This window comes from Argopecten irradians, chromosome 13 (assembly GCF_041381155.1).
Source record: "Argopecten irradians isolate NY chromosome 13, Ai_NY, whole genome shotgun sequence".
NCBI lineage: Eukaryota > Metazoa > Mollusca > Bivalvia > Pectinida > Pectinidae > Argopecten > Argopecten irradians.
This window is the reverse complement of record NC_091146.1, coordinates 14,846,130-14,861,091: the sequence shown is the minus strand read 5'-3', so window position 1 is coordinate 14,861,091 and position 14,962 is coordinate 14,846,130. Positions and strand designations below refer to the sequence as shown.

The 14,962-nt window shown below is 35.2% G+C and overlaps 1 protein-coding gene across 1 annotated transcript in view; it reads right to left on the bottom strand.

The window, feature by feature from the left end:
• Positions 1 to 14,962, bottom strand: part of LOC138305574 (disintegrin and metalloproteinase domain-containing protein 10-like) — a 64,072-nt gene that overhangs the window by 39,082 nt on the left and 10,028 nt on the right. The window contains 2 exon segments of the mRNA XM_069245883.1: positions 872 to 993; positions 1,909 to 2,047. Coding sequence (XP_069101984.1) covers positions 872 to 993; positions 1,909 to 2,047 — 261 coding nt within the window.

Sequence of the window (14,962 nt, the reverse complement as noted above, 5' to 3'; positions counted from 1 at the left end):
CTGTCATTATATCAATCCTCTATATTCCAGGGGTTACTATCACTGTCATTATATCAATCCTCTATATTCCAGGGGTTACTATCACTGTCATTATATCAATTCTCATCTTGATATTCCAGGGGTTACTATCACTGTCATTATATCAATCCTCTATATTCCAGCGGGTTACTATCAGGTGTTACCTATCAATCCTCTATTATTCCATTCTCATTACTATCACTGTTGTTATATTCCAGGGGTCACTAAGATACTCCAGTGGGTTACTATCACTGTTGTTATATATAATCCTTGATACTCAGGGGTTACTATCACTGTTGTTATATCACTCTCATTCTCTGATACTCCAGGGGTTACTATCACTGTCATTATATCAATCCTCTATATTCCAGGGGTTACTATCACTGTTGTTATATCAATCGGAGTTACTATCACTGTCATTATATCAATCCTCTATATTCCAGGGGTTACTATCACTGTTCATTATATCCACTCTCATGTTTAGGGATTACTATACACTGGGGTTACATCACTGTTGTTTTAACCACCTTAATCCTCAATATTCCAAGGGTTACTAGTAAACAGCGTAAAACTGAAGGCTCTATGTGCGACAACAGATGGCACAGGTAGATTTGCCCTTTCCATGTACATCTAAAGCATTGAATAACAGTATATGATATGACCTAATTCTCTGTAATATCTCTAAGTCTCTGTATGCCTGTGATTTGTCCTTTTTCCCCCTCCTTAAATACTTTCTGTTTCACTATATGATAGTGTCCAGGTGAGAATAACACCAGTAATATTAACCCCTGGAATATCGAGGATAATGAACTATCATGGGAAAGATTAAGATTTGTTTTTCCTTTTACATTACCTGTGACTCTGCCTTCGTATATAAATGAAGTATCCACATCAATCTTGCTGCCATTTCTGTGCTGCAGCTTAAAATCGGGAGTAAATATGGTCTTTGCTCTCTCTAATTGCAAGTCAAAATTTCTGAAAAATAAGATATTTCTAGGTAGAGAGAAATTTTTATCAACACATTGTACTGTAAACCATTAATTCATCACCGCTCAATTTTGTGATTTCTGTCTCATTATGACTGAAATATATCAATTCACAAAGTTGAATTTTATATTTAGTAAACTGTATACAAGATGAAACAGAGCACGTCTTTCTAGTTTCTATTGTACTCAAAAAGAGTGAAAAATTAAGTAAAAAGTCTGTATATGCCTTGTTTGAGTTTTCTAACCTGTGATTACAAGGCTCCTTATTCTAACTTCATTTAGTAAAGGATTTAACAACATCCCATATAAGGTCATGTTCTGATGACCTTTTAAAACTGACCAATCAAAATGCTACTTCCATATTTCTATTCTAAAGGCCCACTCAGTAGGCCCCATTCATTGGCAAAATGACCCAACCTACTAGGAGATGTTTTGACCCAACCTCAGATCTTGTAATTCCCACATCTATATAGAATTACCATTGTATTATGGGTGCTATACAGACCCAGGCCAACTTCTATGTCCAAATTGTTTCATGAAGTCAATTTTCCTTAAATTACATTGCAAGGAGTGCCTATCTCCTTAGTTTCTTCGAAAAGTCCTTTATATGGAAATAGATAAATTGACTCCAGGCCCACCGGGGGTCAGGAAAGTACAATTTTGACAAATAATGAATGAAGCATTATGGGTGGATATCAACATGTTTCCTTTTATATGGAAATAGCATTTAAGAATTTTTCCTTATTTAATCCTAAATTAAAGATTAAAAAAAATTACATCTGCATTAATACTTTTTTAGTTTCAGAGGAAGAAGTCGGTTATATGGAAATAATGAGCCCAGGTTGAAAATAAGTATTTGTATTATTAACAGATTGTGGCCATTATTGAAAATTTCTGTACTTACTTGCCAAGGGCTTTAAATTTTAGCACCAGAGATGGATCTGTGACCGATCGCTTGGCTCGTAGGTGGCGTCGGTGTAACGTTTCGGGACTATAGTTTAGTTCTTCATAATGACTGATGTAATCGTCTAAGCGGACTGCATCTGTAAAAGATGATTAAGGTTAACATTTTCAGAAGCAATATAAACGATTATACCTGAATGTCAAGGTCAAAATCAAAATACATTGAATAAACACCAATAGGTTATGTCCCCTTTGTAGCCTGAGATAATGTCTAAATATCTAATCATATAAGTATTTTGAGAAAATCATATAAATAAGTAATCACAAAATAATAGATAGCACAGAATATCAGAAAACTGTAACAGCAATGTCAGAATATTCAAGGGTTAGTTTAAAGAAGATGTCAAAATATTCAAGGGTTAGTTTAAAGAAGATGTCAAAATATTCAAGGGTTAGTTTAAAGAAGGTGTCAGAATATACAGGGATCAGTGTAAACAATATGTCAGAATACTGAGGGGTCAGTGTAAACAATATGTCAGAATACTGAGGGGTCAATGTAAACAATATGTCAGAATACTGAGGGGTCAGTGTAAACAATATGTCAGAATACTGAGGGGTCAGTGTAAACAATATGTAAAAATACTGAGGGGTCAGTGTAAACAATGTCAGAATCATATCACTACTGACCACTCTGCTGATATATCTACCATTGATAAGAAATACCTACTGATATCAGATACCTCCAATTGTAATCTATTTAAACAGTATATGTTGGAATGCTCAGGGATCGATTTAAAAAATATGCAAAAATACTAAAGAGTTAAAGCAAATGAGATATCAAAATACAATGGTGGCAAACATGGCATATTAGACAGAAGTTAAAATGCAGTGCACTCAAACAGAACTCTAGCTATCAATATTCAGTTAAGATAAGTACAGGTGCTTGAATTAACTCAAAAATCAGATTTGAGCATCAGAATATGGCCTGGAAAATCATATGAGGCAACATTTAACAATAAACCATGTTGGTTATTGTATGTGTATGTGCCTTGACTATCCCTGATTCTATTTATATGATTTATTCTTCAAAGTTGATTAACAATTCTAACTGATCAAATATTTACAAAAGACAACTGCGAAATGGCACCCATGACTCAATCATATACCTTTATATGCTGTGATTTAAAATCTCAGCAGCTATCTGTAGAGACACGGAAAACCTAACATAACACCATTAAAATTGTATACTATAGTAACAGGGTGGAGGTCTAGAAATCTGATTGTAATTTGTAAATGTGTATATTGATGGGTGTGGTCCACACTTCATCACTTATACTGGAGCACACAAATACCAGCTATTGTGTGTATAAGCTCAGATCGTTGGCATTCACATGTACACTTGTAGTGATCTGTACATACTGACAACATGACTACAACAGCCACACAGGCTCAATGGTATTAGTGAAATATTGAAAACTTAGCAACTTCAACAAACTCATAACATAATCAAACCTGTCTATAAAGACCATAAAAGCGATACAAACCAATTGTCCTTTAAAGATAGGTGTCCATTATACAAAGGTCAACTATAAAGGAAAATTGCCCAATTGGGGTTGATGAGTCTGCATGTCCTTTCAAGACAGGTGTCCTTTATAGACTTTTGTCCTTTATAGACTGATGTCCTTTATACAGAGGTCAACTATATAGGAAAATTGCCAATTTGGGGTTGATGACTCTGCATGTCCTTTAAAGAAATGTGTTCTTTGAAGACAGGCGTCCTTCATAGACAGGTGTCCTTTGTGGACAGGTGTCCTTTCTATAGGATTTCAAACCTGCGGTATCACAACCAAAAGGTGAAGGACTTGTCATCAGCATACATTATATGGTAACATGAATGTACGGTCAAACCTGTCTATAAAGGTCAGCCTTTAAGGATCGAGAAAAAAAGTTGTCATTATACACAGGTCAAATGGTGTTGAAATTGACCATTTGGAGACTGAGAAAGTGGTCTTAGTAAGCCGGTGGTCTTTATACAGAGGTGGTCTAAAGGCAGGTTTTGCTGTATAATGTAGCTTGACCCCTTCCTCTTGCCAATTCAATTGCTGTATTATGTGAGTACATGTATCCCAGGGTGTATATAACAGGGTGTGATGTAAGTCATCCAAATGTGATGTCACATATGTATATAACATGGCACTACATAGCTAACACTTATCTAATAACAGCTATAATTCATGTCCTCTAAGACTTCCACACATGATTCAATCAAGTCTGGGTGTCTTATGAACTAATTAATACATTGATGGTTGTCAGTCTGGTATGTATTTCTAAGCCACCTGTTGTTAACCTTTTTACCTTGGAATGATAACAAAATAAAGTGACAAAGAACAATTTATAATCTAGAGATGTTAAGGGAGAAAGATAGAGAGTTTTTTGTCTTGCTCAGTTCACAATGAATTGGCCATGAGATATATCTTATAAACTTTTATTTTACCATTTTTTTTCTATTTATCATTGATTTGTAATTTTACAATTTCCCATTATTGATTTTTCTAATTAATTTATTTCATTATTTCAATATCATCTTCATTCAGTATAACGTCTTTCGCCTCCCTTAGTTTATGAGACCTTATAACATGTTATTGTATATTCAAACCCTTAAGTCAGTAAACATCCCCAGACTGCCTAACACAACAACCTATAGCTATTGTTTATACCATCTCGATGATTTATATATTCATTACCATAGATTCATTTTTATTATTAATTTACCCAGCTAAGCCATCTGTAATTGTCATTATAAAGATATCCTACCACTAGCTTGCCACTTCTGGGTCACGATTAATATTTTGTGGCCTATTTGACGAAGCACGCCTGCTGACACTAACCTACTGACCATCAAACTGACTGTAAATTGGTGTTGTTTTTTTTTCCTTTATATACCTGGTATCTGCTTTTCTTAAAGCTGATGATTGTCTACAAAATGACTATAGCAGATAACTATGGGACATAAAACATAATACAGGCTGTCATTAACTCATTCACTCCTGGAAATTCATAATGAACTGTTCCCCAAATTGAATCAGAAGAGTCCAAATGTGACTTAAGGGGTGAGCGTGTTAATACCAATGCCCCTAAAAGCTATTTGCAACCAGCTGAAGTGAGACGGTTAAACCAAAATCATAAATCTGAATTTCCTAGAAATCGTAAATATTAAGACCAATAGACAGTTATAATAGATCCTTATTCTAAGAGCAAAATAGATAAAACTGTAACACTTTTTAATTAGATACACAGAATTCACTCAAAATAGCTTTAGATTTCAAAATAGTTTGCATGCATTGTTTCACATGGTAATGAAATATTATTTCTATTTTTCCCATTTCAAGAAAGATTAAACTAATTTATGTTTAAAATTGTCGATCCTTTCATGACGAAGCTGTCCATACATCTGTAGAGATGACCAGATCGAGTTACCCTGACAGAGTAGATGTATTTTCTGGCCATGACAGATTGTTCTCTGTTGATACAGGACACTAGAACAAATATTACAGCCTGCTCTTATCAATACACATTTTTCAGTCTGACACCATTTCCAATATTATCATCAATTATCACACCCAACTTCGTACATGTATAGCTGTTCATCCGATGAAATATTGATGAATTTTCAGGAATGCTTGATTAAGCACTTGTTTTTGGTAATTTCAGAACCAATTAATTTTCATTTCTTTACCAAATTATGATTGGTATTTATTCTTTTAATTTTTGTTAATCACAGATAAATATTAAAGTTTACCTAGTGCTAGTTTTTCACTGGTAATTTGTTAAATTGGTTTATAAGTGATTTGAGTTCTTTATGTGCATTTATAACACCTATGGCCATTTAAAGCTGCAGGTCCAGGTGTGACATAGGAAATCAATCCAAAGTACCCAGAGAAAAACTATCAACCTATCTGGTACTGATTGCTTTTAACTGCCTATCAAAAGTCCCAAAGACCTGAACAAGACTCAACAGCCTCAAGTTCAAGTTGGACCTAGTTCTTCGTTTATGAATGGTTGGACCTAGTTCTTCGTTTATGAATGTTTGGACCTAGTTCTTCGTTTATGAATGGTTGGACCTAGTTCTTCGTTTATGAATTCACCATTTACAAATCTTAGATGGGGATATGAGGTCATGTTTCTTACACAAAGATGTCCTTTTACAAATCTTAGATGGGGATGTCATACTCAAAGATGTCACTGTCCTTTACATTTACAAATCTTAGATGGGGAATTTTCACACACAGAGATGTCCCTTTACAAATCTTAGATGGGATGTCACACACAACAGATGTCCTTTACACAAATCTTAGATGGGGATGTCATACACAAAGATGTCCTTTACAAATCTTAGCTGTCCTTTATGGGGATTTTAGTCATACACAAAGATGTCCTTTACAAATCTTAGATGGGGATGTCACACACAAAGATGTCCTTTACAAATCTTAGATGGGGATGTCATACACAAAGATGTCCTTTACAAATCTTAGATGGGGATGTCACACACAAAGATGTCCTTTACAAATCTTAGATGGGGATGTCACACACAAAGATGTCCTTTACAAATCTTAGATGGGATGTCACACACAAAGATGTCCTTTACAAAATCTTAGATGGGGATGTCACACACAAAGATGTCCTTTACAAATCTTAGATGGGGATGTCATACACAAAGATGTCCTTTACAAAATCTTAGATGGGGATGTCATACACAAAGATGTCCTTTTACAAATCTTAGATGGGGATGTCATACACATTGTCCTTTACAAATCTTAGATGGGGATGTCACACACAAAGATGTCCTTTACAAATCTTAGATGGGGATTGTCATACACAAAGATGTCCTTTACAAATCTTAGATGGGGATGTCATACACAAAGATGTCCTTTACAAATCTTAGATGGGGATGTCATTACACAAGATGTCCCTTTACAAATCTTAGATGGGGATGTCATACACAAAGATGTCCTTTACAAATCTTAGATGGGGATGTCACACACAAAGATGTCCTTTACAAATCTTAGATGGGGATGTCATACACAAAGATGTCCTTTACAAATCTTAGATGGGGATGTCATACACAAAGATGTCCTTTACAAATCTTAGATGGGGATGTCACACACAGGATGTCTTTACAAATCTTAAGGGGATGTCATACACTAAGATGTCCTTTACAAAATCTTAGATGGGGATGTCACACAAAGATGTCCTTTACAAATCTTAGATGGGGATGTCATACACAAAGATGTCCTTTACAAATCTTAGATGGGGATGTCATACACAAAGATGTCCTTTACAAATCTTAGATGGGGATGTCACACATCAAGATGTCCTTTACAAATCTTAGATGGGGATGTCACACACAAAGATGTCCTTTACAAATCTTAGATGGGGATGTCATACACAAAGGATGTCCTTTACAAATCTTAGATGGGGATGTCACACACAAAGATGTCCTTTACAAATCTTAGATGGGGATGTCATACACAAAGATGTCCTTTACAAATCTTAGATGGGGATGTCACACACAAAGATGTCCTTTACAAATCTTAGATGGGGATGTCACACACAAAGATGTCCTTTACAAATCTTAGATGGGGATGTCACACACACAGAAGATGTCCTTTACAAATCTTAGATGGGGATGTCATACACACAAAGATGTCCTTTACAAATCTTAGATGGGGATGTCACACACAAAGATGTCCTTTACAAATCTTAGATGGGGATGTCACACACAAAGATGTCCTTTACAAATCTTAGATGGGGATGTCACACACAAAGATGTCCTTTACAAATCTTAGATGGGGATGTCACACACAAAGATGTCCTTTACAAATCTTAGATGGGGATGTCACTACACAAGATGTCCTTTAATGTCATGTCCTTTACAAATCTTAGATGGGGATGTCATACACAAAGATGTCCTTTACAAATCTTAGATGGGGATGTCATACACAAAGATGTCCTTTACAAATCTTAGATGGGGATGTCACACACAAAGATGTCCTTTACAAATCTTAGATGGGGATGTCACACACAAAGATGTCCTTTACAAATCTTAGATGGGGATGTCATACACAAAGATGTCCTTTACAAATCTTAGATGGGGATGTCATACACAGAGATGTCCTTTACAAATCTTAGATGGGGATGTCATACACAGAGATGTCCTTTACAAATCTTAGATGGGGATGTCATACACAAAGATGTCCTTTACAAATCTTAGATGGGGATGTCATACACAAAGATGTCCTTTACAAATCTTAGATGGGGATGTCACACACAAAGATGTCCTTTACAAATCTTAGATGGGGATGTCATACACAAAGATGTCCTTTACAAATCTTAGATGGGGATGTCATACACAAAGATGTCCTTTACAAATCTTAGATGGGGATGTCATACACAAAGATGTCCTTTACAAATCTTAGATGGGGATGTCATACACAAAGATGTCCTTTACAAATCTTAGATGGGGATGTCACACACAAAGATGTCCTTTACAAATCTTAGATGGGGATGTCATACACAAAGATGTCCTTTACAAATCTTAGATGGGGATGTCATACACAAAGATGTCCTTTACAAATCTTAGATGGGGATGTCACACACAAAGATGTCCTTTACAAATCTTAGATGGGGATGTCATACACAAAGATGTCCTTTACAAATCTTAGATGGGGATGTCACACACAAAGATGTCCTTTACAAATCTTAGATGGGGATGTCATACACAAAGATGTCCTTTACAAATCTTAGATGGGGATGTCATACACAAAGATGTCCTTTACAAATCTTAGATGGGGATGTGTCATACACAAAGATGTCCTTTACAAATCTTAGATGGGGATGTCATACACAAAGATGTCCTTTACAAATCTTAGATGGGGATGTCATACACAAAGATGTCCTTTACAAATCTTAGATGGGGATGTCATACACAAAGATGTCCTTTACAAATCTTAGATGGGGATGTCATACACAAAGATGTCCTTTACAAATCTTAGATGGGGATGTCATACACAAAGATGTCCTTTACAAATCTTAGATGGGGATGTCATACACAAAGATGTCCTTTACAAATCTTAGATGGGGATGTCATACACAAAGATGTCCTTTACAAATCTTAGATGGGGATGTCACACACATAGATGTCCTTTACAAATCTTAGATGGGGATGTCACACACAAAGATGTCCTTTACAAATCTTAGAGGGGATGTCATACACAAAGATGTCCTTTACAAATCTTAGATGGGGATGTCACACACAAAGATGTCCTTTACAAATCTTAGATGGGGATGTCATACACAAAGATGTCCTTTACAAATCTTAGATGGGGATGTCATACACAAAGATGTCCTTTACAAATCTTAGATGGGGATGTCACACACAGAGATGTCCTTTACAAATCTTAGATGGGGATGTCATACACAAAGATGTCCTTTACAAATCTTAGATGGGGATGTCATACACAAAGATGTCCTTTACAAATCTTAGATGGGGATGTCATACACAAAGATGTCCTTTACAAATCTTAGATGGGGATGTCATACACAAAGATGTCCTTTACAAATCTTAGATGGGGATGTCACACACAAAGATGTCCTTTACAAATCTTAGATGGGGATGTCACACACAAAGATGTCCTTTACAAATCTTAGATGGGGATGTCATACACAAAGATGTCCTTTACAAATCTTAGATGGGGATGTCACACACCTTTACAAAGATGGGATGTCATACACAAGATGTCCTTTACAAATCTTAGATGGGGATGTCATACACAAAGATGTCCTTTACAAATCTTAGATGGGGATGTCATACACAAAGATGTCCTTTACAAATCTTAGATGGGGATGTCATACACAAAGATGTCCTTTACAAATCTTAGATGGGGATGTCATACACAAAAGATGTCCTTTACAAATCTTAGATGGGGATGTCATACACAAAGATGTCCTTTACAAATCTTAGATGGGGATGTCATACACAAAGATGTCCTTTACAAATCTTAGATGGGGATGTCAACACAAGATGTCCTTTACAAATCTTAGATGGGGATGTCACAAAAGATGTCCTTTACAAATCTTAGATGGGGATGTGTCTTACAATCTAATGGGTTCACACACAAAGATGTCCTTTACAAATCTTAGATGGGGATGTCACACACAAAGATGTCCTTTACAAATCTTAGATGGGGATGTCATACACAAAGATGTCCTTTACAAATCTTAGATGGGGATGTCATACACAAAGATGTCCTTTACAAATCTTAGATGGGGATGTCATACACAAAGATGTCCTTTACAAATCTTAGATGGGGATGTCACACACAAAGATGTCCTTTACAAATCTTAGATGGGGATGTCATACACAAAGATGTCCTTTACAAATCTTAGATGGGGATGTCATACACAAAGATGTCCTTTACAAATCTTAGATGGGGATGTCATACACAAAGATGTCCTTTACAAATCTTAGATGGGGATGTCATACACAAAGATGTCCTTTACAAATCTTAGATGGGGATGTCACACACAAAGATGTCCTTTACAAATCTTAGATGGGGATGTCATACACAAAGATGTCCTTTACAAATCTTAGATGGGGATGTCACACACAAAGATGTCCTTTACAAATCTTAGATGGGGATGTCATACACAAAGATGTCCTTTACAAATCTTAGATGGGGATGTCATACACAAAGATGTCCTTTACAAATCTTAGATGGGGATGTCATACACAAAGATGTCCTTTACAAATCTTAGATGGGGATGTCACACACAAAGATGTCCTTTACAAATCTTAGATGGGGATGTCACACACAAAGATGTCCTTTACAAATCTTAGATGGGGATGTCATACACAAAGATGTCCTTTACAAATCTTAGATGGGGATGTCATACACAAAGATGTCCTTTACAAATCTTAGATGGGGATGTCATACACAAAGATGTCCTTTACAATCTTAGATGGGGATGTCATACACAAAGATGTCCTTTACAAATCTTAGATGGGGATGTCATACACAAAGATGTCCTTTACAAATCTTAGATGGGGATGTCACACAAAGATGTCCTTTACAAATCTTAGATGGGGATGTCATACACAAAGATGTCCTTTACAAATCTTAGATGGGGATGTCATACACAAAGATGTCCTTTACAAATCTTAGATGGGGATGTCATACACAAAGATGTCCTTTACAAATCTTAGATGGGGATGTCACACACAAAGATGTCCTTTACAAATCTTAGATGGGGATGTCATACACAAAGATGTCCTTTACAAATCTTAGATGGGGATGTCACACACAAAGATGTCCTTTACAAATCTTAGATGGGGATGTCACACACAAAGATGTCCTTTACAAATCTTAGATGGGGATGTCACACACAAAGATGTCCTTTACAAATCTTAGAAGGAACACTACACCCGTAATTATACCTGTTACACTGAGTTTCAGGTGTCATGTAATAAGGACGTGACTTGTCAGGTTTGGAAGTGGAGAAAACCTGGAGTACCCGTAGAAAAACCCCTGACCAGAGGGTGGTCGGTACATGATAACAGCCCAACATGAAATTCAAACTTGCAACCCAGAGGTAGAGGGCTTGCAGTAATACATGTATGTCAGGACATCTTAACCACTCAGTAACCATGGCCCCAGATACAGATTCAATGACTAAGGAATTTACAAGGCTTTAAATTTATTTCCTTGTGGTATACAATTTTCACACTACATCAAAGTAAGTTCATCAACCCCTGGATATCATATATAACAGCTGTCACAGAAGCTTGTAGCAATTGACTTCCCTGTAGGGAAAGGAGACCTAATGTCCATTTTACACCAATGTCACATGATCAAACACAATACTTGTGTTAAAGGTGGGGATCAGTTTTTGTTTCCCTTATGAATTTTCAGCATGGTTATCGCATAAACGCAGTATGAAAATGAAGCATGAACACGGCATGTTCCTCAATTTCTTTCATGATATAACAATTTTTTGTTTTGTTTTGTGACAAATAAAGAGCCAGGGTCATTTGATAAGGATGAGGCAGTTTTAGGAAGTGGTGAAAAAGCTGAAGTACTCGAAATATCATTTACAGAATTTATCAAAATACATTTACATTTATATACTATCATGTGATAATGATTGAATTTATTTACCTAATACTAGACAGGAACAGATGAAAACTTTCCACTAATTTTGTTTTGACATTTTTATCAAGTTGTGCCCTATGTTGTAAACCTTATGTAATTCCACAGCTGATGTATAAACCATAACCAAGGTCCTCTCTGTTCTTAATCTCTTTCCATCATCACACAGGCTCTGTATATTATCATCTAGCAAAGATCATGTCAAAATTTCTGTACGATTAACTTTCTACAAACACAACACTTCCCTATGGCCATATGGTGTCTGCATGTTAGACTTTTTATACATAAAATTAGGACTGTAATAGTGAATATATAACATAAATTCAGCTGATACGTAAATATCAACTTTTATTATTTTGGATTTCATTTTTCAAATTTTTAATAAAACAAGCTTTCATTTTTAAGCAAACAACATATGCATTCTTATCAACGTTATATGATATAAAATTTCTTGCTTTTTCAAGAATTTATGAGTGCACATTTTTTCAATATTTTGATATATTATCTTTTAAATAATGTATTTTATCTTTTTAATTGCGTAATAACCTATGCGTTGTTTGAGGAAGAATAAATATACTATTTCATGTGTTTGATATCATTCACTGCTGTTTATTATGTACATTTTAAACATAAAATACTGATATTCAATACCTCCTTCATCATCAGAAAGCCAAGAGTCACCGCTCTACGAAATGTAATGTAGAGAGTGTAAGTTTCTAATGATGTTCCTCCTTTTGAGATTTAACACCCAGGAACTCCACAAAGAATATCTTTTTTTTTAATAGAAGTCTTCTAATTTTGTTACACACATACTTTTGGAAAAGAAACAGGAGTGATCCAGGGAGACCTAGCTATAGTAACTTGTCCTCTATCCTCCTTTTTTAACACAAAACAATGTAAAAGTATCATGCATGTATTTATTATATCCACAAGCTAGGACTTAAAGTCAATGGCTATATAACTACATTGTAATACTTTCATCCCTATCCTTATCTGAAACCATAGTAACCAAATGTTCCTCCATTTTGTTTCAGTGGTGACTGGTAACCATTAATATTATTGAAACAAGCATGTGATGTGTCAAATCATAGACATTAATAAGTTACAATAACTCACAGAGTATGAACAAAAGTGATATAACAAGTTATTGGCTATATCCGAAAGCCTGATTATAGTGGCCTCAAAGTTTCCATGGCAAAAATATTTACATTTTTTCAGCTACAGATGACCATGGTCCCCAACATAGCTGCCAACATAAAGTCATGTGAAATTCACCCAGTGGAGAATAAGAGTTTGTCCGAACAAAATTTTTTTTTTCTTCTATGAACAGATGGAAAAACAGGACAATTCCAGTATAAGAGTACCCCCCCCCCCCCCTCTTCTCCACGGAGTACCCCCCCCCCCCCCTTCCCCACTCTTCTCCACAGAGATTGCATGGAAAGAATTACTGGCCTAAATTTAGATCTTGTAGATGACCAGTTGTCTGGTAGAATATCTACCTGAACAATCCCGAAATGTTTTCTCTTTACAAGTTTCACAGCTGTGTACATATAAATGGACTTGTTGTGTCTAGCTATAGGTAGTTATGTCCCTTTGATCCAGAATAATTTACAACTTGTTAAAGTTAAAATAAACAAGTGACCTACAACCATTACACCCATCTATAAACTTTAATTGCTTATATATATATTCAAAAGCATGAGCCACACTTATCATAGGTACTCTTTATAGGCAACCGGTACAAGTACTAAATTAACTTGTACACCCCTGAATGTCAATTTGGACTCTTCTTGCTCCATGACATGAACAGTCCACTATTGAATTCCAGGGGTGAATGGATAAATATAAATGGATTTTTCATGTCAGATAATTAAACAGGACTTCTTGGCCAAATTCAGTCAAATTGAACCTACTTCCTTGTAATAGAAACCAATGACCTGGTATATAAATACACAGCTTTGTGGCTAATTCAGCAAATACAGGTACAAGTCAAGGAGAACCATTGAATTAGTATGCAGGTTATATAATTAAAAGAACGCAAAGTTCCTATCCAAGTAATTTAAGAAATATTGAAAGAAAGAATGACAAAGATTATTACCACTATGAAAACAATGGTGAAAATGAGACTAGGCCCTGATTTTTCAAAATAGAAACTGTAAAATAAAATGAAGTTGAAACGTGAATCAACTCCTTATCATATTTCACTTGATTTTTTATTTTTATTGGTATGTGGATATTTTTGTCTGTTGTTGCAAGACAACGAGACCAGAATCTTCCAGTCGCATTCATGTTACATACACAAAGATAAATTCAACCTCTGCTTATTAGGTATATCTGTAACAGTACACGATTTTAACTTCCTTTATCTTCCTTTAATTCTCATTCCATAATATTATAGAGTTATTTGTATCTTCATATATTATATCCATAACCATAAATCTAACATTAAAATCTGTTTCATCTGTCAAGATTTAACCTAAAAATATCTCTCAAGCCATTGTTAGAGTGAATCGAGAGGAAAATTTTTTTCACATTTATTTTTATTCCCAAGGCTAACTGTGATTCATCACTGCTTAATGTGATTTTAATTATTAGATTTGCCTAAAATGATATTAATTATACATTGATTGAAATTCCCAGCTCCCTCGGGAGATTTCCATGCATTTCAAACTCTGTGATCAATCATTATAATTAAGATTCAGCTAAGATCCTATAACATTTAAATCTGAACAGTATATTGGTACATGTATTAACCTGATTTAACAAGGATCGTCAAATGATTGATTATAACATCAATATTACATGCAATATATAATTATGAATGCATAAATGTACAAGTCCATCAAGCAT